Source organism: Oncorhynchus mykiss, chromosome 5 (assembly GCF_013265735.2).
Source record: "Oncorhynchus mykiss isolate Arlee chromosome 5, USDA_OmykA_1.1, whole genome shotgun sequence".
Lineage (NCBI taxonomy): Eukaryota > Metazoa > Chordata > Actinopteri > Salmoniformes > Salmonidae > Oncorhynchus > Oncorhynchus mykiss.
This window is the reverse complement of record NC_048569.1, coordinates 63,881,035-63,907,807: the sequence shown is the minus strand read 5'-3', so window position 1 is coordinate 63,907,807 and position 26,773 is coordinate 63,881,035. Positions and strand designations below refer to the sequence as shown.

Sequence of the window (26,773 nt, the reverse complement as noted above, 5' to 3'; positions counted from 1 at the left end):
TTATGCCTTTCATCCCAAGGCTCCATTGTCCACTGCTGAGGGAATTGTTTTGAAATGTCTCTCGTAGAGGTTAAGAGCGTTGGACCATTAATCCGACGGTTGCTTGTTCGAATCCCAGAGCCCGCTAGGTGAAGAATCTGTCTGTACCCTTGAGCAAGGCACCTACAAGTCCTCCCGTACAGACATGCCGAGTAATACCTTAAAGGGATATTCACCCAAATTACACAATGACATATTGGTTTCCTTACCCTGTAAGAAGTCTATGTACAAGGTATGAAAGCAATAAATGCTTTGGTTTTATTTCCCTTGCTCTTCTTCCAAATGTTAAAGTTGTAGCATTTGTTTCACATTCAAATCATGGGACTGATATTAGCATTGTCTAAAACATCTGAAATTTTCTAACATTTGAGTCGCAACAGTCACTTATAGATTTGAACATGATGTGTGAGAAAAGCTAATATCGGTGTCGTGACTTCAATAATGATATTTCTTATCTTAGATTATTTCTGACTCTTTTGCCTACAGCATCTCAAAATGGACAGACAGTACTGAAAAAAGTCCTCTCACTGTCAACTGTTTATTTTCAGCAAACTTAACATGTGTAAATATTTGTATGAACATAAGATTCAACAACTGAGACACAAACTGAACAAGTTCCAGATATGGACTGTGTCCCTGAACAAAGGGGGGGGGGTCAAAATTAAGTCAGTTATTGCTGTGAGATGTTACCCCATTCTTCCACCAATGCACCTGCAAGTTTCTGGACATTTCTGGGAGGAGTGGCCCTAGCCCTCACCCTCCAGTTCAACAGGTCCCAGACGTGCTCAATGGGATTGAGATCCGAGCTCTTCACTGGCCATGGCAGAACACTGACATTCCTGTCTTGCAGGAAATCACGCACAGAACGAGAATTATGGTTGGTGGCATTGTCATGCTGAATGCCTGCAATGACGAGAAGCTCAGTCCGATGATGCTGTGACACACCGCCCCAGACCACAACGGACCCTCCACCTCCAAATCGCTCCAGAGTACAGGCCTCAGTGTAACGCTCATTCTTTCGATGACGAACGTGAATCTGACCATCACCCCTGGTGAGACACAATCGCAACTCGTCAGCGGAGAGCACTTTTTGCCAGCCCCGTCTAGTCCAGCGACGGTGAGTTTGTGCTCATAGGCAACGTTGTTGCCGGTGATGTCTGGTGAGGACCTGCCTTACAACAAGCCTGCAAGCCCTCAGTCCAGCCTCTCTCAGCCTATTGTGGACAGTCTGAGCACTGATGGAGGGATTGTGCGTTCCTGGTGTAACTTGGGCAGTTGTTGCCATCCTGTGCTTGTACGGTCAGCTGTCCGTCCTGCCTCCCTGTAGCACGGTCTTAGGCGTCTCACAGTACGGACATTGCAATTTATTTCCCTGGCCACATCTGCAGTCCTCATGTCTCCTTGCAGCATGCCTAAGGCACATTCACGCAGATGAGCAGGGACCCTGGGCATCTTTCTTTTGGTGTTTTTCAGAGTCAGTCGAAAGACCTCTTTAGTGCCCTAAGTTTTCATAACTGTGACCTTAATTGCCTACCTTCTGTAAGCTGTTAGTGTGTTAATGAAAGCATGGGAAACATTGTTTAAACCCTTTACAATGAAGATCTGAAGTTATTTGGATTTTTACAAGTTCTCATTTGCAACTGCGACCTATGCAAGCACACTCGTTTGTTTTCTGCGAGCCAAACTAAAGCATGCCGATTCCTTGAGTGACAGGTTGGCCAGCTTGACAGCGTTTACGTCTGAGGGAGCCATTGATACCCTTTTGACCCCTCTGGGTAGTGTGCACAGTGTTTTAGAATCTGAATCTGGGAGGTCTAAAGGTAAATCCTGCATCATTAATAGGGTGTTTCCCTCCGCCCTGTAGTCAGCTGGCCACAGACAAAGTAAGATCCATCTTGAGAAAGCTCAGACACTGCAAAGAAAGGAGGGAAGTTAAGATGACAATACCTTGTGCTCCAGTTTTAATATCTGCCCAGGACTCTCGAGTGGTGCAGCGGTCTAAAGCACTGCGTCACTACAGACACCCTGGTTCGATTCCAGTCTGTATCACAACTGCTGTGATTAGGAGTCCCATAGAGCAGCGCACAATTGGCCCAGCGTCGTCCGGGTTTGGCCGGTGTAGGCCGTCATTGTAAATAAGAATTTGTTCTTAACTGACTTGCCTAGTTCATTTTAAAACAACAGCTGTAAAGGGAGTGCCCAAGGTCTGGCTGGTCCTGTTTTTCCTCTGTCTGTCGACTTCTGTCTATTCCAAACACACTGCAGAATGACTCATCTTTTATTGCTTCTTGCTTTGTGAAATTAAATATTGGTTGTAGATGGAATAGAGTTCAACACTACCAGTTCATTTAGGCCTCTTGCCCCATGTTCACCAGGAGGAAAACATATAAGATGGTATATAGAAAGTATTGTTTTAACACGTCCTGTTTCACCATCCAATAATAAATTATTTCCTTTTCTAGGTCTGGTCCTCCTCTGAGAATGGTATTTATTATACAGTAGGCTTGGGCGGTATAGATTGTCATACCGACCTTATGCCATTCCAGGATATTCGATAACACCTGCATTGAACACAAGGGGGTGCCAAAAAATGTCCGCCTTACCAGAATGCTAACAAAATTAGCACAAGTATTGGTGCGTTTTCAATGGAGGCTGCTAGCTAAATAGCGCAAATGAAAATAAACGAATTGCAGAGAAAGGTAATCCCGCTCCATAAAGTCTAGGTAGGAGCAACCAAATGTTATTTTTGTTGAGTTGGGACATTGCTTGTCAATGTGAATGAGAAACATTGTGCAAATGAACAGTCTTGACAAATGCTTGTCTGAAAGAAGACTAGTACTGGCTCGGAACAGAATGTGTAGGCTTCACTCTGTCTGTGGAGTCTGGCGTCGCTAGGGCAACGGGCCTGCCTGCTCTGCTCAGAGAACAGGCCGAGAACGGAGAAGAAATGTAAGGAAATCAAGATAGCGGCTGCTGTACAAAAACTCATCCAATGGGCCTTGACTTCTCAAACACGGCAGAAAGCTAACATATTATGCCGCATCACTTTATTAATTCAGCCGCTTAGTTGCAAGTTAAATTTAGGGCTCACGGTTTTCACGCAGGATAAAAAAAGAATGCGTGAAATATCTAACGTTTTAAAATGCTTATTGTAATTTCTGCTCGTCATCAAGACTAATTTCGCGCTTCAGTTGCACTTCAGCACTCAGAATGCGTTTGCAAATTCTCATCTATCAGCAGACAGAAGGCACTTTGTGTAACTACTGTTCTCCGGGAAAATGCAAGCTGAACTTCAAGCAAAACATGAAATGAAGTTGGCTACAATCTTTCTATGATAAACATTACAAATATGATGGCTGTGCAACTTATTTGCTTTTTCATAGTAAGCTCATTTATCTGTGGCTACCAGCCAAATAGCGTTGCACTACTGTTATCTGATAACAGTTAAATGTTCTGCTGAATATGTTGCTCTAATGCATTTTCTGTGAAGGAACTATAGTTGTATATCCTTGATCACTCTTGAAGCAGAAAACACTGTTAGCTTTCAATATAGAACGGGACCCCTGTCAATACACAGTTGGAACCCTGCTCCCACTTTCTCCTGTTCTGGTATTTAAGTGATAATGCCCTAGAAGCTGGTGGTTGGGGGATTATATTGGCAAATGTATTGCACAAGTTGACTGAAGGTATTTACTAAAGTAGCTACAAATATAAAAATGTATTGAACTAGTTTAAATGGTATTTCCAAATACACCGGTATACCGACCAAGCCTCACGAGGCACTGTTTTTAATCCTCACCGAGGCGCTGTAATCCGGAAGTTAGCAATGCAAACAACTACATGTAAAATCACAGAGAATGCAAACAAGTACATTGCAAACATTTTATACAGTCTCTGACCTAAACTGTACAAGTAACTTAAATGCTACTGTTTGCTACTTGCGCAAAACACATTAGACAGCATGGCTTTTGATCTAGGAGAGGATTCTCTGCTGTTACCAAGCAGAGACTGATTTTGGATAAACTAACCACTTTAGCAAGATGTCGAACTAGCTACTAAATTAGCAAACTGAAAACAACACCAGTGCATTTTTAGCACCTTTTAGACAGTTAAGTTAACTATTAAGGTACATGGCTGGCAAATATTTATTTGTGAATTCCATACTAGATCACCTCGTCGTTGTGCTTGTAAACAAACATCACATCACTCGGGACTACCGGTAAGCTTCATAAAGAAAAGTAGTGACCGATGAAGTGACTAATGTGATCTTTATCTTCTAACATATTGCACAAGTTGACTGCAGGTATTTACTTGGATACAAATACTAAATTTTATAATACAAAAAAGCAAATAGTTTAAACGGTATTGAAAAACCTGTTATTTTCCAAATACCCCGGGAATACGGTATACTTCCCAATCCTATTATACAGCATTCAGAGCATTGTGCTTTCCAAGTGCGTTGTGCAATAGTCCTCAGGTAGCATGGCAGACTGTTATCCATGTCTGACTTGAGCAGTGCCAACGACAGCACGTTCCTCTGCTTGAACATCTGAGCAGAAGTACAGAGTGAACTCGAGCTCCATTCTGGAGATTGCCAATCTGGAGCCTAACACACAAGGAAAAATAAGCCCTAATGTGATAGTAGGGCCCTAATATTTTATCCTTTTGACGCTTTGATATAAATGGACTGCAAAGTGTTAATGTGGCCTCTTACAGGATGCAGTCATCCTCTACCCAATAGTCAGACAAGCGCAGGTTGTAAAGAATTGAATACCGTCCAAGACCTTTTCAGAACATTCTACTGTTCCATCTTTTGTTTTTTGATAGGTAGTGTTTATTCAAATGGCTGCTGGTTTTCATCAAATTATATTTTGCTGCCAGATGCCTCCAGTTACTAAAGCAGTAACCTTTTTTAGAAAAGCAACCAGTGTATGAAATCATGCCAAAACCTTCAAGATTGCACCTACAATAGGCTATTTCAGCAAAATGGATAGAAATTGAGTTGAACTTTTGGTGTCCCTCTGTGGGACGATTTGACACTGTTTTGGCCCAAAGCGTTTTGGTTTCAATGTATGAGGTAAAGGCCAAGTTATTCTTGTCTTCTGTGCAGGCAGAATTCATTTTCACATTACGTTCCTTACACAGCATTGAGCTCTACGTATGATTAAAGGATGAAGAGACGTTTATAATTTCTAACCAGTTTTTCATTGATAAGCTGAGTAAAAACATGTTTCTCACATGTGATCCAGTCTTGCTCGTAAGCTTAGATGTTTGCTACAAGTAGCTTCACAAACTAGCAGAGGAGATGCCTCATATCTTGTCATTGGAAAGCCTTTTAGTTTGCTGGCGGGCTCAAGGAGAGATGTTAATGCTCTGGGTTGACTATTCCCCTTGACACTAAAGACAAGGGACTGATTGAGCTTTAATGAGCTGTCCTCTCTCCTACTTTTAAATTTTTACTAGTTGTCAGTTAAGAACAAATTCTTATTTACCATGACGACCTAGGCAGTGGGCAGAAGGACAGATTTTTGCCTTGTCAGCTCGGGGACACAATCCTGCAACCTTTCGGTTACTGGCCCAACGCTCTAACCACTAGGCTACCTGCTGCTTCACTTAGTATGCACGTTTGTTGCTTCCGGTGAAGGCCTTCGATTGGCTGTCACTGGAAATGGTGTATTCCAGCCTCATAAAGGCATGTTTCCACCCAATCGTGCAATCTGTCAGTTGATATAAGCCAAAATAGAATGTACTTTCTTACTGCTTTTTGCCCATTTGTTAAACAGTAGTCCATATTTTGCATTGTCTGAAACTCATGTCATTTTCTTATTTGTCAAGGAACGCACTTTGAAAGTTTGTCTCATGCCATCTGGGATGATACAGGGAAGGTTTCCGACCCTATGGGAAGTAACAGCGACGGGTCTAGATTTTGTTGCTTCGTGCTGGTCAGCAGCCCTGGTGCCATGGATATTTAAGGAATGCTGACTCCCCAGTTTGAACAGAACGAATGGGACACTAGCGAGACCATAACCACAGCCATATGACTGCCGTGGGCAAGTCACACTGGACGGCCTGGTGTCAATGTGTACAGAGCAGACCTAATCTGCATTCTTGCTACGTCTCGTGTCTAGTCTTTGCACTGTAAAAGACACATGACCCAGTAGTCAAGTGTTGGGAGCTGCCCCAGATAATGTCCTGTCCTGTCCTGCTGACAGCTGGTCTGGTGCTGTTGTTGGATCTTAACACCATGTCTGAGGCCCTGGCCCATGTGGGAACGTCTCTGTTCCACTGCCCTCTGACCTCGTCACAGATGAGTCCTTGACAATTCAGGAGGATCCTGATCCTCATAACAGCATCTGTCATTACTTTTAGTTCCTTTGTCACAGGTTAGTTAATGTCCCATAATTGGATGGTATTATGTAGGTAATTTGACTTGTGCTGATAAGCACACAACCCTGAGGGTCCCCCGTGTTGAGGGTCAGCGTTGAGGTGTTTACTACCCTCACTGCCGGGGGCAACCTGTCAGGAAGTCTAGGATCCACTTGCAGAGGAATGTGTTCAGTCCCAAGGTCCTGAGCTTAGTGATGCTTTTGTACTTGACTATTGTGTTGAACATTGAGTTTAACTTGCTACCAGAGAGAAACACAGGAAAAAAGTACCAGAGAAAAGTGTACACCAGTCAGCGCGCTGTATGGTGATTAAAGCCTGTTCGTGAATGGTGGAATTTGATTGATCAAGATGAAAGCAGAGATTTATCTGACCCAGAGAAGTGCAACTGAAACACAAAATTAGTCCTTTTACATTCATGATTTGGAGCAAACTCTGACTGACGCCGAGCAGTTTTTCCAATAAGAATAATTTTAGATCTGTGTTGTCTGTCCTTTTTCTGCCAGAAAAACGCAGAATCCGTTATGTCGCATCTTGAATAGTCTTCCCCACTTCAACCTACAACTGGAACTCCCAGCAAAGAGTTCCTTTTTAATGCATTGATTTTTTATAGTTCTAAGTAAGGTGTATCTCAAGTTCCAATTCCTGCTGTTTGTAGAAGCTTCATAGACATGTCACCTTCACTTTCCGACTGAAATTTTCTTTCTAAGGAATTTGATTGCTCAGTTCCTCTACAGGCAGCTGTTGCAAACTAGCCTAACCTCGTAGTATTTTATATTTCGTTTTAAAGAGTGGAACAATAGTGTTATGTCGTCACTATTTTCAAACGTCACTGGTACATGAAAAAATGTCATATCTATCCATGTGGAAACGGCCTCGTCTGTCAATCATGTGGTTTAATACATTAAGCAGTTTTATGTAAAGTAGTACATTTTTGTTTCAAAGAAGTGTGCAGACACCTTGACGTGATTCCAAATAAGCCAACACAATGACCCTCATTGATTTGTGAGCATTTGTTACATTGAGTTTAAACTTTAAACCAGTGTTTTTATAGTAGTGCAAATATCTCCCCAGTGAGATGAGGGAAATACACCACTGCACTGTTATCTATTGGGATGTTTATTTGGTTAACATTGAGGCCTGCAATGTTTTAGGAGTAGCTCTCCTACCGACCTGACACATGACATGCTAGTCTTGTTACAGGCAGGTTCATGTGGATGGGGATTAAGACTAACTATTATTGTCTCTTCTATTGCAGGACTGTAATCCAAATAGAATGTACCCCTAATGTTAAAAGGGGAAAGCACCAGTGAAAACATTGTGCTTTTGCAGGAATGGGTCTGTGCATATGTCTTCTCCGCATATCTGTCTTCTCTTCGCATGCAGGTAACACGAGACTCAGACAGCTGACACTTTGCCAACTAGTCTGCAGGTCAATAACTTCCCCGTGTCCAAACCACTCATTCAAGTGCCAACAAAAGGTGAATGTTGAAGGATCACCATCGCTCAACTCTATTCTAACCCTGTGTTATCAGTCTTTGTCTTACGAAGGTACTCCCCGGGGAGTAGAAATCTTGGGCCTATACTCAATCAGATTTGTCTCTTTGTTGCATGACACCAGATGGTGGCCATTCTCTGGTGTTGTGTGAACTTCCATGGCCCTGTCATTGAGTCACGGTCAGAATTAGGGCTGTGACTTTACCAGTATTGCAATAGTTTTTCCATGGCAAAAATCAAAACACAAAGCAGGCAACACTTTGGTCCTTTAAAAACCTGCTGTATGTCAAATATTGTGTGCTATAGCTTGGAAAGTAAATGTCATCTAGTCACATGTAATCTTTGTTTCCATGATTGGGGCTGTTTTCCTAAAGAAGTTCAATGTGCTTTTTTTTTTGTTTCCTTGCCGCAACACTAACGAGTATTGCAATACTGCGATCGCCCCAGACCTAGTCAGGGGCCACATTCTGTCCTAAGGTTAGCTCTGTAGAACATTCTGGGCTCCAGTCCCAGAGAATAGTGACATGTCAGCAGCCCATTCAAATGAACAGGCTGAGTGTTGCACTCTGTCAGTGGAGGGGGAGGGGGGAGCTAAATTCGGTGCTCTGTTTTACATTGCAGTGGTGGGGGGGGACTGAATGTGCAGGCTCCATTAAAGGTCTGTCTGGCTAGTTGGACTTGAGCACACACGTCTAGGTAAAACCAGAGGGGATCTCTTGTCTGGAAAGGGAGTGGTTGTATTGGAGAAGATCTCTATTCTGTTGGTTAGAAATATAAAGTGCCCGTTTCAATGACTGTTTGGTATTGTTACTTGTGAAATTAAAATTCTCACATTGCATCACACATTCCAAATCATTCACTCAAATCTGACCACGGGTGTTGGTTTTAATACATTCCTTGTGCGTTGTCTTTATGCCCAATTTGCACTGAATCTGCATTCACCACAGTTTGTTCAAGTTAGCACCTCATTCTCATAAGGATGTGGCAAAGGAAGAACCTGACCCTTTTTGATGTGTCAAAAGTCACCCATGATTTGAGAACACTAAAAACCATAATTATATGACTAATGGGAAAGTACGCATGCCAGGGGCTACCCTGTTCAGTGCCATGTTCTCAGCTGCCAGTGTGTGAGCTCTGTTGCTGTGTTCAGTAGGGCCCTATAACATCTGCATTGTGGAGAACGTGGACGCAATCACGGAATCCAGACATTAAAACAGAATTCGACAATATAAAATGTATGGAACTTAGTAGGAAGTCAACTAAATGTATTGAACTTAATCATGACAAGAAAAGGCATCAGTGATTTCATATTTTCTAGCCTCTTTCTGAAACCTGTGTGTAGCCGTTAGTGATGCTAATGATAACCTTCTGGTAGCTGGAAAGGCTTTTCATAAAGTGTTCTTAATTAAATGTCAACTTCAAAGTAACCTATGCCTACCTGGCAGAATGAGATCATGACTATTGATTTAAATCCAGTGTCCATTTGTTTTGCAAATCGAATTTTATGTCACGTGCCAAATTAAGCAGGTGTTTTATTTTTATATTTTAATTTCACCTTTACTTAACCAGGTAGGCTAGTTGAGAACAAGTTCTCATTTACAACTGCGACCTGGCCAAGATAAAGCATAGCAGTGTGAACAGACAACACAGAGTTACACATGGAGTAAACAATAAACAAGTCAATAACAGTGGGGGGAAAAAATAAAAATAAAGTCTATATACATTGTGTGCAAAAGGCATGAGGTAGGCAAATAATTACAATTTAGCAGATTAACACGAGTGATAAATGATCAGATGGTCATGTGCGGGAAGAGATATTGGTGTGCAAAAGAGCAGAAAAGTAAATAAAAACAGTATGGGGATGAGGTAGGTAAATTGGGTGGGCTATTTACCAATAGACTATGTACAGCTGCAGGGATCGGTTAGCTTCTCAGATAGCAGATGTTTGAAGTTAGTGAGGGAGATAAGTCTCCAACTTAAGCGATTTTTGCAATTCGTTCCAGTCACAGGCAGCAGAGAACTGGAATGAAAGGCGGCCAAATGAGGTGTTGGCTTTAGGGATGATCAGTGCGATACACCTACTGGAGCGCGTGCTACGGGTGGGTGTTGCCAACGTGACCAGTGAACTGAGATAAGGCAGAGCTTTACCTAGCATGGACTTGTAGATGACCTGGAGCCAGTGGGTCTGGCGACGAATATTTAGCGAGGGCCAGCCGACTAGAGCATACAGGTCGCAGTGGTGGGTGGTATAAGGTGCTTTAGTAACAAAACGGATGGCACTGTGATAAACTGCATCCGGTTTGCTGAGTAGAGTATTGGAAGCTATTTTGTAGATGACATTGCCGAAGTCGAGGATCGGTAGGATAGTCAGTTTTACTAGGCTAAGTTTGGCGGCGTGAGTGAAGGAGGTTTTGTTGTGAAATAGAAAGCCGATTCTAGATTTTATTTTGGATTGGAGATGTTTGATATGAGTCTGGAAGGAGAGTTTAGTCTAGCCAGACACCTAGGTACTTATAGATGTCCACATATTCTAGGTCGGAACCATCCAAGGTGGTGATGTTAGTCGGGCGTGCGGGTGCAGGCAGCGAACGGTTGAAAAGCATGCATTTGGTTTTACTAGCGTTTAAGAGCAGTTGGAGGCCACGGAAGGAGTGTTGTATAGCATTGAAGCTCGTTTGGAGGTTAGATAGCACAGTGTCCAAGGAAGGGCCAGAAGTATACAGAATGGTGTCGTCTGCGTAGAGGTGGATCAGAGAATCGCCCGCAGCAAGAGCAACGTCATTGATATATACAGCGAAAAGAGTCGGCCCGAGAATTGAACCCTGTGGCACCCCCATAGACTGCCAGAGGACCGGACATCACAGGAGCGCTACAGAAGCATCGCTAACCAATGGTCTCTTGCTAGTGCTCACTTGCATTAACCCTTAGCCTACAATGGTCACGCCCCTGTGTAAAATCAAATGAATTTTTTTTTAAAATCCACATTAAAATGCGTCTCAATCCGCCTATATTACCGCATCTGCGGTGAAAGGTGGCAGAGCTAAAGCGGTGTTTGTTAAACCATGAGACATCCCGAAAATCGGGCTTCTCACAAAATTGGATGTAGCGTCCAAACGGTTTGGCCCTCAAACTACACTCTTGAAAGATGAGATTCTCACGAACACGATGATGTTCTCTGTTTTGCTCTAGGGCCTTCACCAGCCTCAAGACTCATCTGAAGGTTCCCGGTACCAGTAACATTTAAGCATAGATAAAGATTAGTGCCTAAAATAAGGGAATAAATGCATGTAAAAAATGTACTTATCATATCTCTCAGAAAGACGCATAATAAAACACATTTTGTAGGGCTCTGTCAGTTGTTGGGTGTTCTACACTGCCAGCATCCCCTCAGTGGCAGCACGACCCTGCTCTTTCCAAAGGCTGCTCTGGGCAGGCTAGCCTCGCTTTATGGTTCATGTGAGCTCCAGACGTGTCAATGAGGAAGGAAACCAGATGGACTTCCTCTTGCTTGTCAGTTGTCGTCAACTATTTTCCCTCCGGATATTGTTCATTACATAGGCAGGCTGACTTATAGAAGCTTGGCACTGCTTAGTGGAATTAAATGTTGTGCTTTGTCTGCCATCAGGAAAATCATGTTATGCTCTTAAGTCTCATCATGCAACCAAAAGTTTCCTCAGTAGTGGTATGTTAATGGCTATGTCTGCTTGACTTGGATAGAGTAGGCTACACACTGACATATGCCCAGCTGTCTGCTGTGCTGCTACCATGGCTTCTTTAGCAGTAGTGGTGTACACCATTGTGTAATAGGTTTAAAGCTTAACCAAAGGTGAAAAGGGGAACTTGTTCTTCAATCTTATTTTTCTCTCACACATTTAGATACGGTCAGGCTTTGTAGGTTGAACGGATGATGACACTGATGGGGCTCCAAAACCCCACATGCTTTGGATGGAAGATTGTGTACAACTTGTTTACCAAAGTTATTTTGCTCAAACATTCAACCTCCAGCTGCGTACCGTTTCTAGCACCATGGTCAGCACATTCTCAAATGTTGTTTTTTTGCCTTCATTGTAAGCTTGCCACACACACTATACGATATATTAAGTATTCATAAGAATGAGTGTGAGCTTTTGTCACAACCTGGCTCGTGTGAAGTGAGAACGAGCTCTTATAGGAACAGGGCACAAAAAATAATTTTATAAAATCTTTTGTTCATTGAAAATGGTGAATAACTCACCACAGGTTAATGAGAAGGGTGTGCTTGAAAGGATGCACATAACTCTGCCATGTTGGTTTGTATTGGAGAGAGGGGACATTGTCCATTTGGAAGACCCATTTGCGACCAAGCTTTAACTTCCTGACTGATGTCCTGAGATGTTGCTTCTATATATCCACAAAATTTCCCTTCCTCATGATGCTGTCTATTTTGTGAAGGGCACCAGTCCCTCCTTCAGCAAAGCACCCCCACAACATGATGCTGCCACCCCCGTGCTTCACGGTTGTTCTTCGGCTTGCAATCCTCCAAACATAAAGATGATCATTATGGCCAAAAAGTATGATCTTTGTTTCATCAGACCAGAGGACATTCCTCCAAAAAGTACAATCTTTGTCCACATGTGCAGTTGCAAACCGTAGTCTGGCTTTTTTATGGCGGTTTTGGAGAAGTGGCTTCTTCCTTGCTGAGTGGCCTTTCAGGTTATGTAAATATAGGACTAATTTTACTGTGGATATAGATACTTTTGTACCAGTTTCCTCCAGCATCTTCACGAGGTCCTTTGCTGCTGTTCTGGGATTGATTTGCTCTTTTCTCACCAAAGTATGTTCATCTCTAGGAGACAGAATGCGTCTCCTTCCTGAGCAGTATGACAGTTGCGTGTTCCCATGGTGTTTATACTTGCGTACTATTGTTTGTACAGATGAATGTGGTACCTTCAGGTGGAATTGCTCCCAAGGATGAACCAGACTTGTGGGGGTCTACAATTTTGTAGGCCTTGACATACATCCACAGGTACACCTCCAATTGACTCAAATGATGTCAATTAGCCTATGGCACAATATTCTGGAATTTTCCAAGCTGTTAAAGGCACAGTCAGCTTAGTGTATGTAAACCCCTGACCTACTGGAATTGTGGTTAAGTGAAATAATCTCTGTAAACAATTTTTGGAAAAATTACATGTCATGCACAAAGTAGATGTCCTAACTGACTTGCTAAAACTGTAGTTTAACAAATGTGTGGAGTGGTTGAAAAATGAGTTGGTATGACTCCAACCTAAGTGTATGTAAACTCCCTGTAATCCTAGATTCAGATCCTTCAGGAGAGGGAAAAAACATCACCCAGATAGGCCATTCGTGTGAATTATGGTCTGTAAAGAACTTTAAACTCGTCTCAATTTTTTTAAACGTCAGTACTTAGCCCCTTGATAACCAGCGCCCTTCAGTATGTTGTAAAAGCATTACATGGTCGCTGCCCATATCATTGCGTTGTACAGAAAATGTGAAAATGGTGAAAATGGTTTACTTTGTTCGTGTCCAAAACGTCTTTCAAGCTGTCAGACATTGTCTTGGCAGCAAGAGCCTCTCAGATGCTGCAGTGTACCCAAGTGGTGTCAGGGGCAACTGCTTCCACACGCGTTACCACTCCACTATGCCTCCCTGCCCATGGCTTTTGCACCATCAGTACAGATACCAACACATATTAACCACAAGTCCATTTGATGTCACAAAATTGTCCAGTACTTTCAAAATATCCTCTCTTGTTGTCTTGGTTTGCGGAAGGTGTCTTCCTTAATTGACCCACCCATAAACGTAACGGACATATACCAGGAGCTGTACCAGGCCCACCACGTCTGACTAATCCAGCTGTATTCACTGTAGGATTCACTGGCTTATAATAGACGCAGTAATTGTTTCGAAACATCTCCTTGTCACTGATGCGTCGTGAATCAGTGTTTGATGAAGGCTTTCTCTAGTTTGGCCTTTTCCCCCCAAGATTGTCCCAGCCTGATCTGTGGCAGCAGGAAGAATTAAGTCCTCCACAATAGTATGGGGCTTGTCTCTCTAAGCCATTCAGTAGCTCACCATATATTATACTTTTAATAAGATTGGAGCATGTTTTATTTTAGCAAATCAATTAATGAATTGTTCATCAGCCTAATCGCTTGGGGGTAGAAGCTGTTTAGGAGCATTCTGGTCCTAGACTTGGCGCTCCGGTGCATCTTGCTGTGCGGTAGCAGAGAGAACACTCTATAACTTGGAGTGACTGGAGTCTCTGACAATTGTATGGGCTTTCCTCTGACACCACCTATTATATAGGTCCAGGATGGCAGGAAGCTTGGCCCCAGTGACGTACGCCTTACGGTCAGATGCTGAGTAGTTGCCGTACCAGGCGGTGATGCAACCGGTCAGGATGCTGTTGAGGGTGCAGCTGTACAACCTTTTGATGATCTGGGAACCCATGCCAAATCTTTTCAGTCTCCTGAGGGGGAATACGTTTTTTGTCGTGCCCTCTTCACGACTGTCTTGGTATGTTTGGACCATGATAGTTTGTTGATGTGGACACCAAGGAACTTGAAGCTCACAACCTGCTCCACTACAGCCTCGTCAATGTTAATGGGGGCCTGTTCGGCACGTCTTTTCCTGTAGTCCACGATCCTTTGTCTTACTCACATTGAGGGAGAGGTTGTTGTCCTGGCACCACGCTGCCAGTTCTTTGACCTCCCTATAGGTCGTCTCATCGCTGTCGGTGATCAGGCTTACCCCCGTTGTCGTCAGCCAACTTAGTCTTACTACTCGAAAGTCGTCTTAATTCTCACTCAACTCCCGTGGCTTATTTTTAAAATTAGCATAATTTATTTCTAAAATGTCTGTGCAAGAGTCAAGGTTTCATTGAGTTGAGTACTTTTGCGCACCAAACAATGAAGGAAAGGCACTTCTCCCAATATAAGTGAACCCCAAATCAATGTATTTAGAATATTTGCCCCATTTCGATGGTCCAACGTCCTGTCTGTTCGGTGCTTTCCTGGGTAAGGGGAGGGTAGCTCTTCAGCTGCATCAGATTCACAACTGTCAGTGTCCGTGCTAGCTGGGCTAACAACAAATGTACAGTTACTGATGCTAGCATTGGTTGTGCTCGTGGAGGCAGAACAACTTGCCATCAACAGGTGAAGTACTGCTGGTAGTAACAGTTCTACCAGTAGAGCTGGTATGGGTCTCTAGAGGTTGACCGATTATGATTTTTCAGCACCGATACAGATTAGGACAAAGAAAGGACAAAAAAAAGCTGATACCGATTTAATCTGCCAATTTTTATTTATTTGTAATAATGACAATTACAACAATACTGAATCAACACTTTAACTTAATATAATACATCAATAAAATCAATGTAGCCTCAAATAAATAATGAAACCTGTTCAATTTGGTTTAAATAATGCAAAAACAAAGTGTTGGAGAAGAAAGTAAAAGTGCAAAATGTGCCATGTAAGAAAGCTAACGTTTAAGTTCCTTGCTCAGAACATGAGGACATATGAAAGATGGTGGTTCCTTTTAACAGGAGTCTTCAATATTCCCAGGTAAGAAGTTTTAGGTTGTAGTTATTATAGGAATTATAGGACTACATTTCTCTCTACCATTTGTATTTCATATACCTTTGGATGTTCTTATAGGCACTTTAGTATTGCCAGTGTAACAGTATAGCTTCTGTACCTCTCTTCGCTCATACCTGGGCTCGAACCAGGAACACAACAACAGCCACCCTCAAAGCAGCGTTACCCATGCAGAGCAAGGGGAACAACTACTCCAAGTCTCAGAGCGAGTGACGTTTGAAACGCTATTAGCATCCCGCTAACTAGCTAGCCATTTTACATCACGTCGGTTACACCAGCCTAATCTCGGGAGTTGATAGGCTTGAAGTCATAAACAGCAGAGCTGTTGGCAAAACGCACAAAAGTGCTGTTTGAATGAATGCTTATTAGCCTGCTGGTGCCTACCATCACTCAGACTGCTCTATCAAATCAGACTTAATTATAACATAACACACAGAAATGCGGCCCGTAGGTCATTAATATGGTCGACTCCGGAAACAATCATCTCGTAAACGAGCCAGACGGCCCAAACGGTTGCATATACCCTGACTCTACGTGCAATGAACGCAAGAGAAGTGACACAATTTCACCTGGTTAATATTACCTGCTAACCTAGATTTTCTTTTAGCTAAATATGCAGGTTTAAAAATATATACTTCTGTGTATTGATTTTGAGAAAGGCATTGATGTTTATGGTTTGGTACACGTTGGAGCAACGACAGTCCTTTTTCGCGAATGCACACCGCATCGATTATATGCAACGCAGGACACGCTAAACTAGTAATATCATCAACCATGTAGTTATAACTAGTGATTATGATTGATTAAGTTTAATGCTAGCTAGCAACTTACCTTGGCTTCTTACTGCATTCGCGTAACAGGCGGGTCCTCGTGAGGCAGGTGGTTAGAGCTTTGGACTAGTTAACCGTAAGGTTGCAAGATTGAATCCCTGAGCTGACAAGGTTAAAAAATTGTCATTCTGCCCCTGAACAAGGCAGTTAACCCACCGTTCCTAGACCGTCATTGAAAATAAGAATGTGTTAACTTACTTGCCTAGTTAAATAAAGGATAAATAAAGGTGTAAAAAAAATTAATCGGTGTCCAAAATTACAGATTTCCGATTGTTATGAACTTGATATTGGCCCTATTTAATCGGTTGACCTCTACCACCCCCCCCCCAACGGCGTACCCCACTTTGGAAATACTTGTAATAAGGAATCGTTAGACAACGCTAACTAAATGCTAATGAGGGCATTGCCAACATTTTGTACGTTTCTGACCTAAACGATCCAATTTAACTCAAACGCTACTTAACCAGCAAGGCTCTTGTTCCAGGAGGGGATTCTCTGCTGTCAACAAGCGAATGCTTGATTTTTGGAAGAAGCAAACCACTTAACTAGCTACTAAATTAGCAAACCAAATGTACAACTGCAGAGCATTTAGGACGTAATATTTATGAAATATCTAGCTGGCAAACATTTTAGTTGTGAATTCCATACTGTGATTAGATCACCTGGCGCATGCTGCACAACCGTGTGACTCACAAGGCACCGGTATCTTGTCATTGTGTGCTTGTAAACAGTGACTGGGGACTACAGTAAGCTACTGTACGTAATGTGACAGATGTAATGAAGAACGCAATGTTTATCTCCTAATGTATTGCACAAGGTGACTGCAGGTGTTTACTTAAAGTAGCTACAAATATTCAAATAGATTTGAATGCTTAAAATAAATAGTTTTGTCGGTATTATAAAACCATCCCGTGGCTTGTTCCAAATACCCCGGTATACTGGCCAAGCCTATAGTCATCAGGCTATGCTCAATGCTCGTCTGATTTTATGGGTGTGCTTTGCGAAAATCTAGAGGATTTATTGACCGTGTTTGTACCCCACAACTTCATTTATCAGCCTCATCTGGGGGCTGCTAACAGCTAAAAATATTTTGAAAACTGTCAGCACCTTGAACACTATACTGATTGACTGGCTGTTGTAATGAACGGCCTGTGTGCTATAAAACAAATGACTGCCCAGGTACTGGCATGCTGCTTTTTATGCGTACAGATTATCTGATGAATATGCCTGTGTATCTGTCTGCTTGTGTGTGTATGTAGGTGAACACATATGAAAAGGAGGAAGCTCTGCTGATTGAAGTTGATAGCCTGCTGCTTGCTTTGCATTTCAATCCTGTCACCCTCTAAAGGGATGGTTTAATGGGTTGAGCGATAGCAAGGCCTCAACGTTTAGAGTTTGGCGCGGCATTGCGAGGCAATTTCCACTGCATGGGGGCAGGTCCAAAATGAACTCTAATCTGAGTGCTTGATGTGAAATACGTGGTTACCCCTCATCCAAAAATGACATTTTTAAAAGCTCATGCTGACAGTGATCCACTGAGTTAGTATGCATATGGGGAATAAAGGGACTACTTCCTCACCTGTTGCTGCTTGACATATTAGTTCTATCATAATGTTCAAAGGACATTAGCTAGATTATCAAGGTGAATCTTTTTGTATGACTAGACTTTTTGAAGATTCATAACAAGGGTAATACGATGGTGATTTCGAGATGGTTAGATTTCTCTATTGCACAGTGCTTTGTGCAGTGTGCCTGTCACTTGAATGGGCCTTACTGAACATTCCACTACATTTCCCCACCAAGCAGGATCTATGAAGTTTTACCCACTAAATGTACTTGTTCAGTATGATAATTTTTCAATGTGACTGTGTTAATTTGTTCTCATCCATCTCTCTCAGGGCCTGTCTTCACAACCGCTGATACGATTTACTGGAAGCCAAGGGGTAAGTGCATTCGTAGTTTTTATCAACCTTTTAATTGTCTATCTGTCCGAGTGAAATTGGGATCACTGTCTTCAAATGATATGTTCAGTTTGCACCACCTATCAGTAAAGAATGATTAACTCAGTGACTGTCCTGTGTGTATAACCAGGCACTGACTAAATTGCCTCTATCACTGCAGTGAGCTGTATTTGTTGTCTGCAGGTGACTGGCAGGATTAGATTTTCCTGTAATTTTAGGGTGGCTGCACTGAGCAGGAAGAGCACAATTGTTCTCACAGCCCTGGAGTAGTGGTTCCCCTCCCAGTGTGGAGGGAAAGGAAAGGAAAGCTATCTGAGAGACAAGGACCCAGACCAGCCCATCACTCTTCCAGTTCTAGCAGCAATAGCCTGTACAATTCACCCATACATTCTGCAGTAGCATTAAAATAGAAAAAACTAAGGTGAGCGTTGTTGCATTCTCATTACGAGCAGCATTGTATGCATTTAAGACATTTAGCTCTGCTAGTCCAACGTTTCTCCACCAAACGAAAGCTTACTAATGTGGAGCAGACTCAATGTCTGAGGTAAAACTTTTCAAACAGTTTTCATGTCTTGCCTTATACCCTGTGGTGTTTACTGTGTAGATTAATCTATTTGTTATGTCAGAGGTCTCCAGAACTTAAACTTGAGCGGTGCCTCAGATCTTGCTAACGTGTCTAATTTATTGGTTTGGATAAGCTAGGTAGGCCTTATGTCTAATCAGTACTGTTTAGGACTAGATAAGCTAAAGCTAGGTGGGCTGCCTGAACAGTAGCATGTAGAGAAGGAAGGTGGGTCCTAGCAATCCAGTGAGTGATTATAGAAAGGTTTGTGGCCATTGGATTGTTCTTTTTAACTTCTCTCTTGAATGTCTTTAACCCTCAGTCTGTAATATTTGATAAAGCCAGAGTATTGAAGGAGCAGCTGATTTCTTCTTATTGTGGTATATCTCCATCAGATGCCTGCATTTTTCCTCCCTGGCTCATTTCAGATGCTTGTATTGGGAGAGGAGGGATCAGTAATTGGTCCGATCAACTTGAGAGATCAGAGGGTTAGAAAAGATGGTGTTTTTCCGTGATGAGTTATGGCTGGGCTGGGTGTGAACCTTTTTTAGAGTTCACTGGAACGCTAATGAGAGAGGGTAATGAGGGGGGGAAAGCTGCTAAATGATGTCGGCTGCTCCGTGAGTCCCATAACATTAACATTCATTCATATTGGCAGAGCTTTCATTCACAGCCACTTCCAGGGTCAGGGTGGCATAATAGAACCAGCTCAAAGAACAGCCAGGAAAGGTAAACATCCTGTTTGTATCAGTGTTCCTCAGGCTGTGTGTCTGGCTGTATTTGGCGAGGACCGGTATGTGCCAGCGACGATGGCCCCCTGCTTTACACAGCCTCTCCTGCCGCAGTTTCATTAATTATAGTGCTGAGGATGAGACCAGAGAAGCTGCTGTGATGGGCCAGTCCTCTCGAGTCCCCCCGGCCTGAAAAGAGGCTTTGTTTGCAAAATAAGAGGGGCTGTTAAAATCCACTTGCTTTTCAAATGTTAGTGGGGTAGGGTGGGGGACTGTGTCTGGGCCAGAGGGTACACTGGAGTGTGTCGTTCATTCAGCTTTTTGTTGAGGATTAACTTCCCCTCTTTCCATGCTCCCATTTTTTCATTTGAACATTTGCTCCGTGTTTTGGTAATGCATAATTTTGTTTTAGCATTTCCTCTGGGAGATGGCTGCTTCCAAACTTTCTGGTTTGGCTGGATGCAGTGGTTTTATGGAGGGGCACTGGTTTTTGTGGATTAACAAGGCTTTTAAAGAGGGTTGTCAGTCACCACCTGATGGTAACATGTCTACGTGAAGTTCCAGTGTACATAGATAACTGCCAGTATGCTCAGCCAGTAGCCCATTACTGCAGCAATACTTTGGTTGGCCCCATGCCTGCAATGGGAACAGGGCATCTGTTACGCGAAGTCTTAGTCAGGCCCGGTTCTGTCATCCTGTAGTGTCCGACTGACTCACCCCTCTGCCTTTGTGAGTTCCATTCCCTCTTAGTCATCTTGGGTTACACACACACACACTTCCATTATGTTTTGTGTGTGAGGGTAACATACTCCTACAGCTGAGGATTTCAACGTAAGTGTATGGTGTGCACATGCAGAGTCACCTCAGTTAACAGGAAGCGGTGAATGTTGATAACATTCAGCGGAACCTTTGAGTGCGGAAGCATGACTGTTTTCCTGTATTTGTTTTGTTCTTGTGACGTAAGATTAATGTAATATCCAGGCTACCTCAACTGGACATTTAGTAAATGGGGCTAATCCCATTGAGTTTCATATAAACTTACAAGGCAATTCGTTGACAACTCGGCACTGTGAAAGGCTAGATCTCTTCATGTGGAGCATGTAAGGCAGGGTTGTACTGGAGCGGAGGCTCAGCATCTCACGTAACAGAGCCCTCCCAGGAAGGCGGGGACACTGTTTATTTATAGATGGCCACCTGCAGGCTTCACATGTGTTGGGACCTTGGGTAAACAGAGCCGAGTGAATCACTGATCTCCAACACTGCAGGGAGCCGCCAGGGGTCTGTCAGCCAGCCAACTACCCCAACACAGCCCTTGCCCTGCCTCACTCCTCTCCTGTTAGACAAGACAGACTAGCTCACATACCCAACCAACTACCCTCTACCCCAGCAAGCATAAGTCCAGGATCAAATTAGGAAATTTGTTGATTTATCTGTTCCTATGTAGGAGAAGAGGGACGCTTATGTCTGTTCATTCACCACTAAGGTCTAAGGGGCCTGGTTTCTACTAAGGGTGTGTTTGGAAATTTGCAGAATAATCGATTAATTTACGAACGCTCCACACCCATTGAAAATGGACTGTCAGTAAACGTTGGTAAAAAAGCATAATACAATTTTCAGACGCAGTCTGGATAACCTGAAAACAGCCTAACCAGCTCTGCTAGGGCAAGTAAAATGGTCAGTGAGGTGTTCTCTCATTTTGTGTCTGGAAGTAGCTATCAAGCTTGTCAACGTTAGCCAGTTGGCTTGGGTACTTGACTGCCATTGTGTGAGTCAGAAAGCTCAGATCAACCCTACTCCAGTGTGCGCTCTAAATGCTCTGAATTTAAGAATGGATTATCTGACAACAGTCTGAATTTACTCCAGTCACTCCAGATTGAATTTATGAACCCACCCACAGAAGGTGGTCGTGGTGGTACCAACTTCAGACGAATCTTGTGGATTTCATATTGTTTGAGTCCTATTAGTTTGTCGGCCAAACCTTTCGGAAGCTAAAGAATGTTTTCGTGACGACCCGATTTTCGGGATGTCTCCTAGTCTGACACCACTGTAGCTCTGCCACCTTCCACTGCAGATGCGGGCGGTTGTTTTTGAGACTCAGCCCATGCAAAAACATCTGTAGATTAAACAGATATTTGCTTATGCTAATTAATTTCCATGGGGGCGTGGACATCGACTCTAGGTTAATGCCAGTTTAGCCTACTCACTGTTTCTCTAAGATTGTGCTGTTTGTGTCCTAGATACTGAAGTCTGACAGCTCAGCAACACCTGTCTAAATGAATATTGGTATTTTCTTGTTGCGGCTTGCATTTTACAAATAATTTTCCCTCTTTAAAAAAAAGTCTGTGGCCCCTGTCATTAGATGCATCTGGACCTCAGCGCTGGGCGGTAGTCATTTCCAAGTTTGCCTAGAAGTAACACCTGTAATGTTGGCACAGCAGAGCAATTGTCTAAGTGTGGGGTGGGGGGTGAGACTGGGTTGTGTCTAGCTGGCTGTGTATTTGCTTTTACTAAGAATGTTACAGCATGGAACATGTGGGCTAACCTAGCTTGGCCATGCACCCCTGTATTAGCTTGAAGCCATGCACCCCTGTATTAGCTTGAAGCCTCACCCTGTTACTCATCTCACACCGCCACCATGCGGAATGAATGACACGCATACCTATACTGCACATTTGTTTGTTTAATACACATACAGGCAACTTCCAAAATAATAGCACAGCTTCAATGGCACAGATTCTACAAGTGTCTGGAAAGCTGGAGGGATACAACACCCTTCAGTCTCAGGCGCTGTTCCAGAGTATCGCATAAGTGTTCAATTGGGTTGCGATCTGGTGAGACACACACTTGAAATCCCCTATGCTCCTTTGAAACCACTCTTTTGAAGTCTAAGATCTCTTCTAGCCATGGCAGCCAAAATAATGGGCAACTGGACATTTTTATACATGATTATAAGAAAAATGAGATGTTAGTTGCTTAATTAACTTAGGAACCACACTTGTGGAAGCTTGAAATATACACAGTGTACAAAACATTAACACCTTGCTAATATGGAGTTAAACCCCCATTTGCCCTCAACAGCCTCAATTCGTCGGGGCATGGACCCTACAATGTGTCAACCGTTCCACATGCTGGCCCACGTTGACTCCAATGTTTCTGCAGTTGTCAAGTTGGCTGGTAGTGGATCTCTACTCTGACTAGCTTGTTCCATCTCATCCCACAGATGCTCAGTTGGATTGAGATCTGGTGACTGGGAAGGCTACTGCAGTAAGCTGAATTCACTCATGTTCATGGAACCATTCCTGACAATATTAGCCTTGTGGCATGGGGAGGTTACCCTGCTGAAAAAATAAATTCCCAGATGGATACACTGCTGTCATGATGCAATGTTCCGCTATCCTGTGGCATTCAAACGTTGCTCCACTTATCAATGTGTGCCATGAAAACACATCCAACACCACCAAAAGCCTGCGACGTTGACACATGGCATGATGGATACATGTACTTATGGATTTCTCAATACCCTAGTCCTCCCATCAGCGTGAAACAGAAGGAACCGGTATTCCTCAGACCAAGCCATGTTTTTCCAGTTCTCCGGTGTCCAGTGTTTTCATTCCTTAGCCCACTGCAATCGCAGTTTCTTGTTTTTTAATGAAAGAAGTGGAGCTCTGTATGGTTGTCGGCTGCCATACCCCATTCATGTCAAGGTACCATGAGTTATGGGTCTTGGGCACCGACGTTACGACTTTTACTTCCTCTAGATAGTTTAAGTTTGATCGTCTTCTCGGCGTGTCACTGGGAACCTTTTTTCTTCTTCTTTTGGTTAGACTAGTTTGATCTCAGGCTCACTCTTGGTGGCAAGTACCCTAGTGGTTAGCGCGTTGGACCACTAACCGGAAAGTTGCAAGATCGAATCCCCGAGCTGACATGGTAAAAATCTGTAATTCTGCCCCTGAACATGACAGTTAACCCACTGTTCCTAGGCCGTCATTGAAAATAATAATTTGTTCTTAACTGTCTTGCCTAGTTAAATAAGGGTAAAATTAATGAATTGTCTTAATTATTTATTCACAGCATGCATAAAACATCAGAAACTCAGTAGCCTACATATAGTTGATTTGATTAAAACATGTCTATACAGTGCCTTGCGAAAGTATTCTGCCCCCTTGAACTTTGCGACCTTTTGCCACATTTCAGGCTTCAAACATAAAGATATAAAACTGTATTTTTTTGTGAAGAATCAACAACAAGTGGGACACAATCATGAAGTGGAACGACATTTATTGGATATTTCAAACTTTTTTAACAAATCAAAAACTGAAAAATTGGGCGTGCAAAATTATTCAGCCCCCTGAAGTTAATACTTTGTAGCGCCACCTTTTGCTGCAATTACAGCTGTAAGTCGCTTGGGGTATGTCTCTATCAGTTTTGCACATCGAGAGACTGACATTTTTTCCCATTCCTCCTTGCAAAACAGCTCGAGCTCAGTGAGGTTGGATGGAGAGCATTTGTGAACAGCAGTTTTCAGTTCTTTCCACAGATTCTCGATTGGATTCAGGTCTGGACTTTGACTTGGCCATTCTAACACCTGGATATATTTATTTTTTGAACCATTCCATTGTAGATTATGCTTTATGTTTTGGATCATTGTCTTGTTGGAAGACAAATCTCAGTTTCTTCCAGAATGGTCCTGTATTTGGCTCCATCCATCTTCCCATCAATTTTAACCATCTTCCCTGTCCCTGCTGAAGAAAAGCAGGCTCAAACCATGATGCTGCCACCACCATGTTTGACAGTGGGGATGGTGTGTTCAGGGTGTTGCTTTTACGCCAAACATAACGTTTTGCATTGTTGCCAAAAAGTTACATTTTGGTTTCATCTGACCAGAGCACCTTCTTCCACATGTTTGGTGTGTCTCCCAGGTGGCTTGTGGCAAACTTTAAACGACACTTTTTATGGATATCTTTAAGAAATGGCTTTCTTCTTGCCCCTCTTCCATAAAGGCTAGATTTGTGCAATATACGACTGATTGTTGTCCTATGGACAGTCTCCCACCTCAGCTGTAGATCTCTGCAGTTCATCCAGAGTGATCATGGGCCTCTTGGCTGCATCTCTGATCAGTCTTCTCCTTGTATGAGCTGAAAGTTTAGAGGGACGGCCAGGTCTTGGTAGATTTGCAGTGGTCTGATACTCCTTCCATTTCAATATTATCGCTTGCACAGTGCTCCTTGGGATGTTTAAAGCTTGGGAAATCTTTTTGTATCCAAATCCGGCTTTAAACTTCTTCACAACAGTATCTCGGACCTGCCTGGTGTGTTCCTTGTTCTTCATGATGCTCTCTGCGCTTTTAACGGACCTCTGAGACTATCACAGTGCAGGTGCATTTATACGGAGACTTGATTACACACAGGTGGATTGTATTTATCATCATTAGTCATTTAGGTCAACATTGGATCATTCAGAGATCCTCACTGAACTTCTGGCGAGAGTTTGCTGCACTGAAAGTAAAGGGGCTGAATAATTTTGCACGCCCAATTTTTCATTTTTTGATTTGTTAAAAAAGTTTGAAATATCCAATAAATGTCGTTCCACTTCATGATTGTGTCCCACTTGTTGTTGATTCTTCACAAAAAAATACAGTTTTATATCTATGTTTGAAGCCTGAAATGGGGCAAAAGGTCGCAAAGTTCAAGGGGGCCGAATACTTTCGCAAGGCACTGTATATGGAAAAATACTGGTTCTAAAATTTTGACCGGTTCTTTTTAGTCGGACAGCCTTAGATTTACTATGTAACATCTATGGGATCATAGCTTTCACCTGGTCAGTCTGTCATGGGAAGAGGTCTTCCTAAAGTGTTTCCTTTTATTTTGTCAGTTACTTGCTCATATGTGACGGGGTGGTGAGTGGGTTTACTGTATCTGAAGAGGTCACCCAGGGGACAAGTAATGCTTTGACTTTATTCACTGAACATGTCAGAACACCAGATGGGCATGCTTAGTGGGTCAACCAGCATTTAGAGCTTTGCAGATATTTGTAGTTTAATTTCTAAAGCTGATATGGTTCCCCTATTGGAGACAAGATGGCTCATAAGTGGTTTTACTGTATATGGAGGGCAGTGAGAATAATTCTCTAAATCTGTCACAAGCTGGTGGATGTATTGATTGTAACAGATTATGGATGACCTTTCCTATATTCATCATTAAAAGCACTCTCAGAGAAGGATGTTAACCATTTGATTTATTATTTTCTCTGTCCACAGAAAATCTCAATACCATGGTCGGAAAATCCGAATGAGCTGCGACTGTTTACTTTCTACTTGTCCAATGTGGGTAGAGACAACCCACAGGGCAGCTTTGACTGCATCCAGCAGTACATCACCAGGTGAGGGACCACAGAGGAACTGGCCTCATCCCCTCTGACATATCACACATGCACACATTCGTCACTCATTCACACATTATATATACATTTAACACCCTTTTAAAGTTCTATTTTGGATTGAAGCTTCTGTACCATGGCCCCATGCAGAGGAGTTTGTTAACATGGTTAAGAGCTGAACAGGATTGTTTTTTTAGGAGAGTACTATCTGCTCTAGTGGTCTTCGGCCTATCTGCCTCTGAAGTCTGATCGAAGAACAATGTGTTGCAGATGTATTGAATTGAGTCAGATGTTTGCGTATTGACGTAAGGAGAGGAACTAAGTCTCGGCTCTGACTGTCTAGTGTTTTAACACCTATCATGTCCTCAACCATTTCTAATGAGATGTGTTTGGCTGGAGATCACCCATCACCCTGGATGTTTATGAGCCCCTAATTTCAATATAAACCGGAGGCAGAGCTGCCAACTTTATTTCATCCTCTGCCAAACCATCATCAAAGTTAGGAGGAATTAAAGGAGGAAACCAAGTCAAAACCAGGAAAGATTAGGATTTAATGCAACATTGGTTTGTTAATGTGTGAATCCACTGTTGAATAGAGTATCAAGTTATAATGCCCTCAAGGCAGTATGTCATGAATATTAACCCGGCTAGGAGCGTTGGGCATAAAACGTTTACTGAATGTACTTCCTCACTAGTATTTATAGGCAGTACAGTGTTTCACCTTAGTTTTTTTCCTTCAGTGGTAGCAAGGGTAGGGGGTCACTTACTTGACCTGTTGATCTGTCTGTTTAAC

The 26,773-nt window shown here is 42.8% G+C and overlaps 1 protein-coding gene across 1 annotated transcript in view; it reads left to right on the top strand.

Moving 5' to 3' along the window:
- LOC110524308 (RNA polymerase II elongation factor ELL) overlaps nt 1–26,773 on the top strand; it is a 42,257-nt gene that overhangs the window by 3,795 nt on the left and 11,689 nt on the right. Inside the window, exons 2-3 of the mRNA XM_021603834.2 lie at nt 18,250–18,294; nt 25,862–25,983. Coding sequence (XP_021459509.2) covers nt 18,250–18,294; nt 25,862–25,983 — 167 coding nt within the window. The remainder of the gene's footprint in view (nt 1–18,249; nt 18,295–25,861; nt 25,984–26,773) is intronic.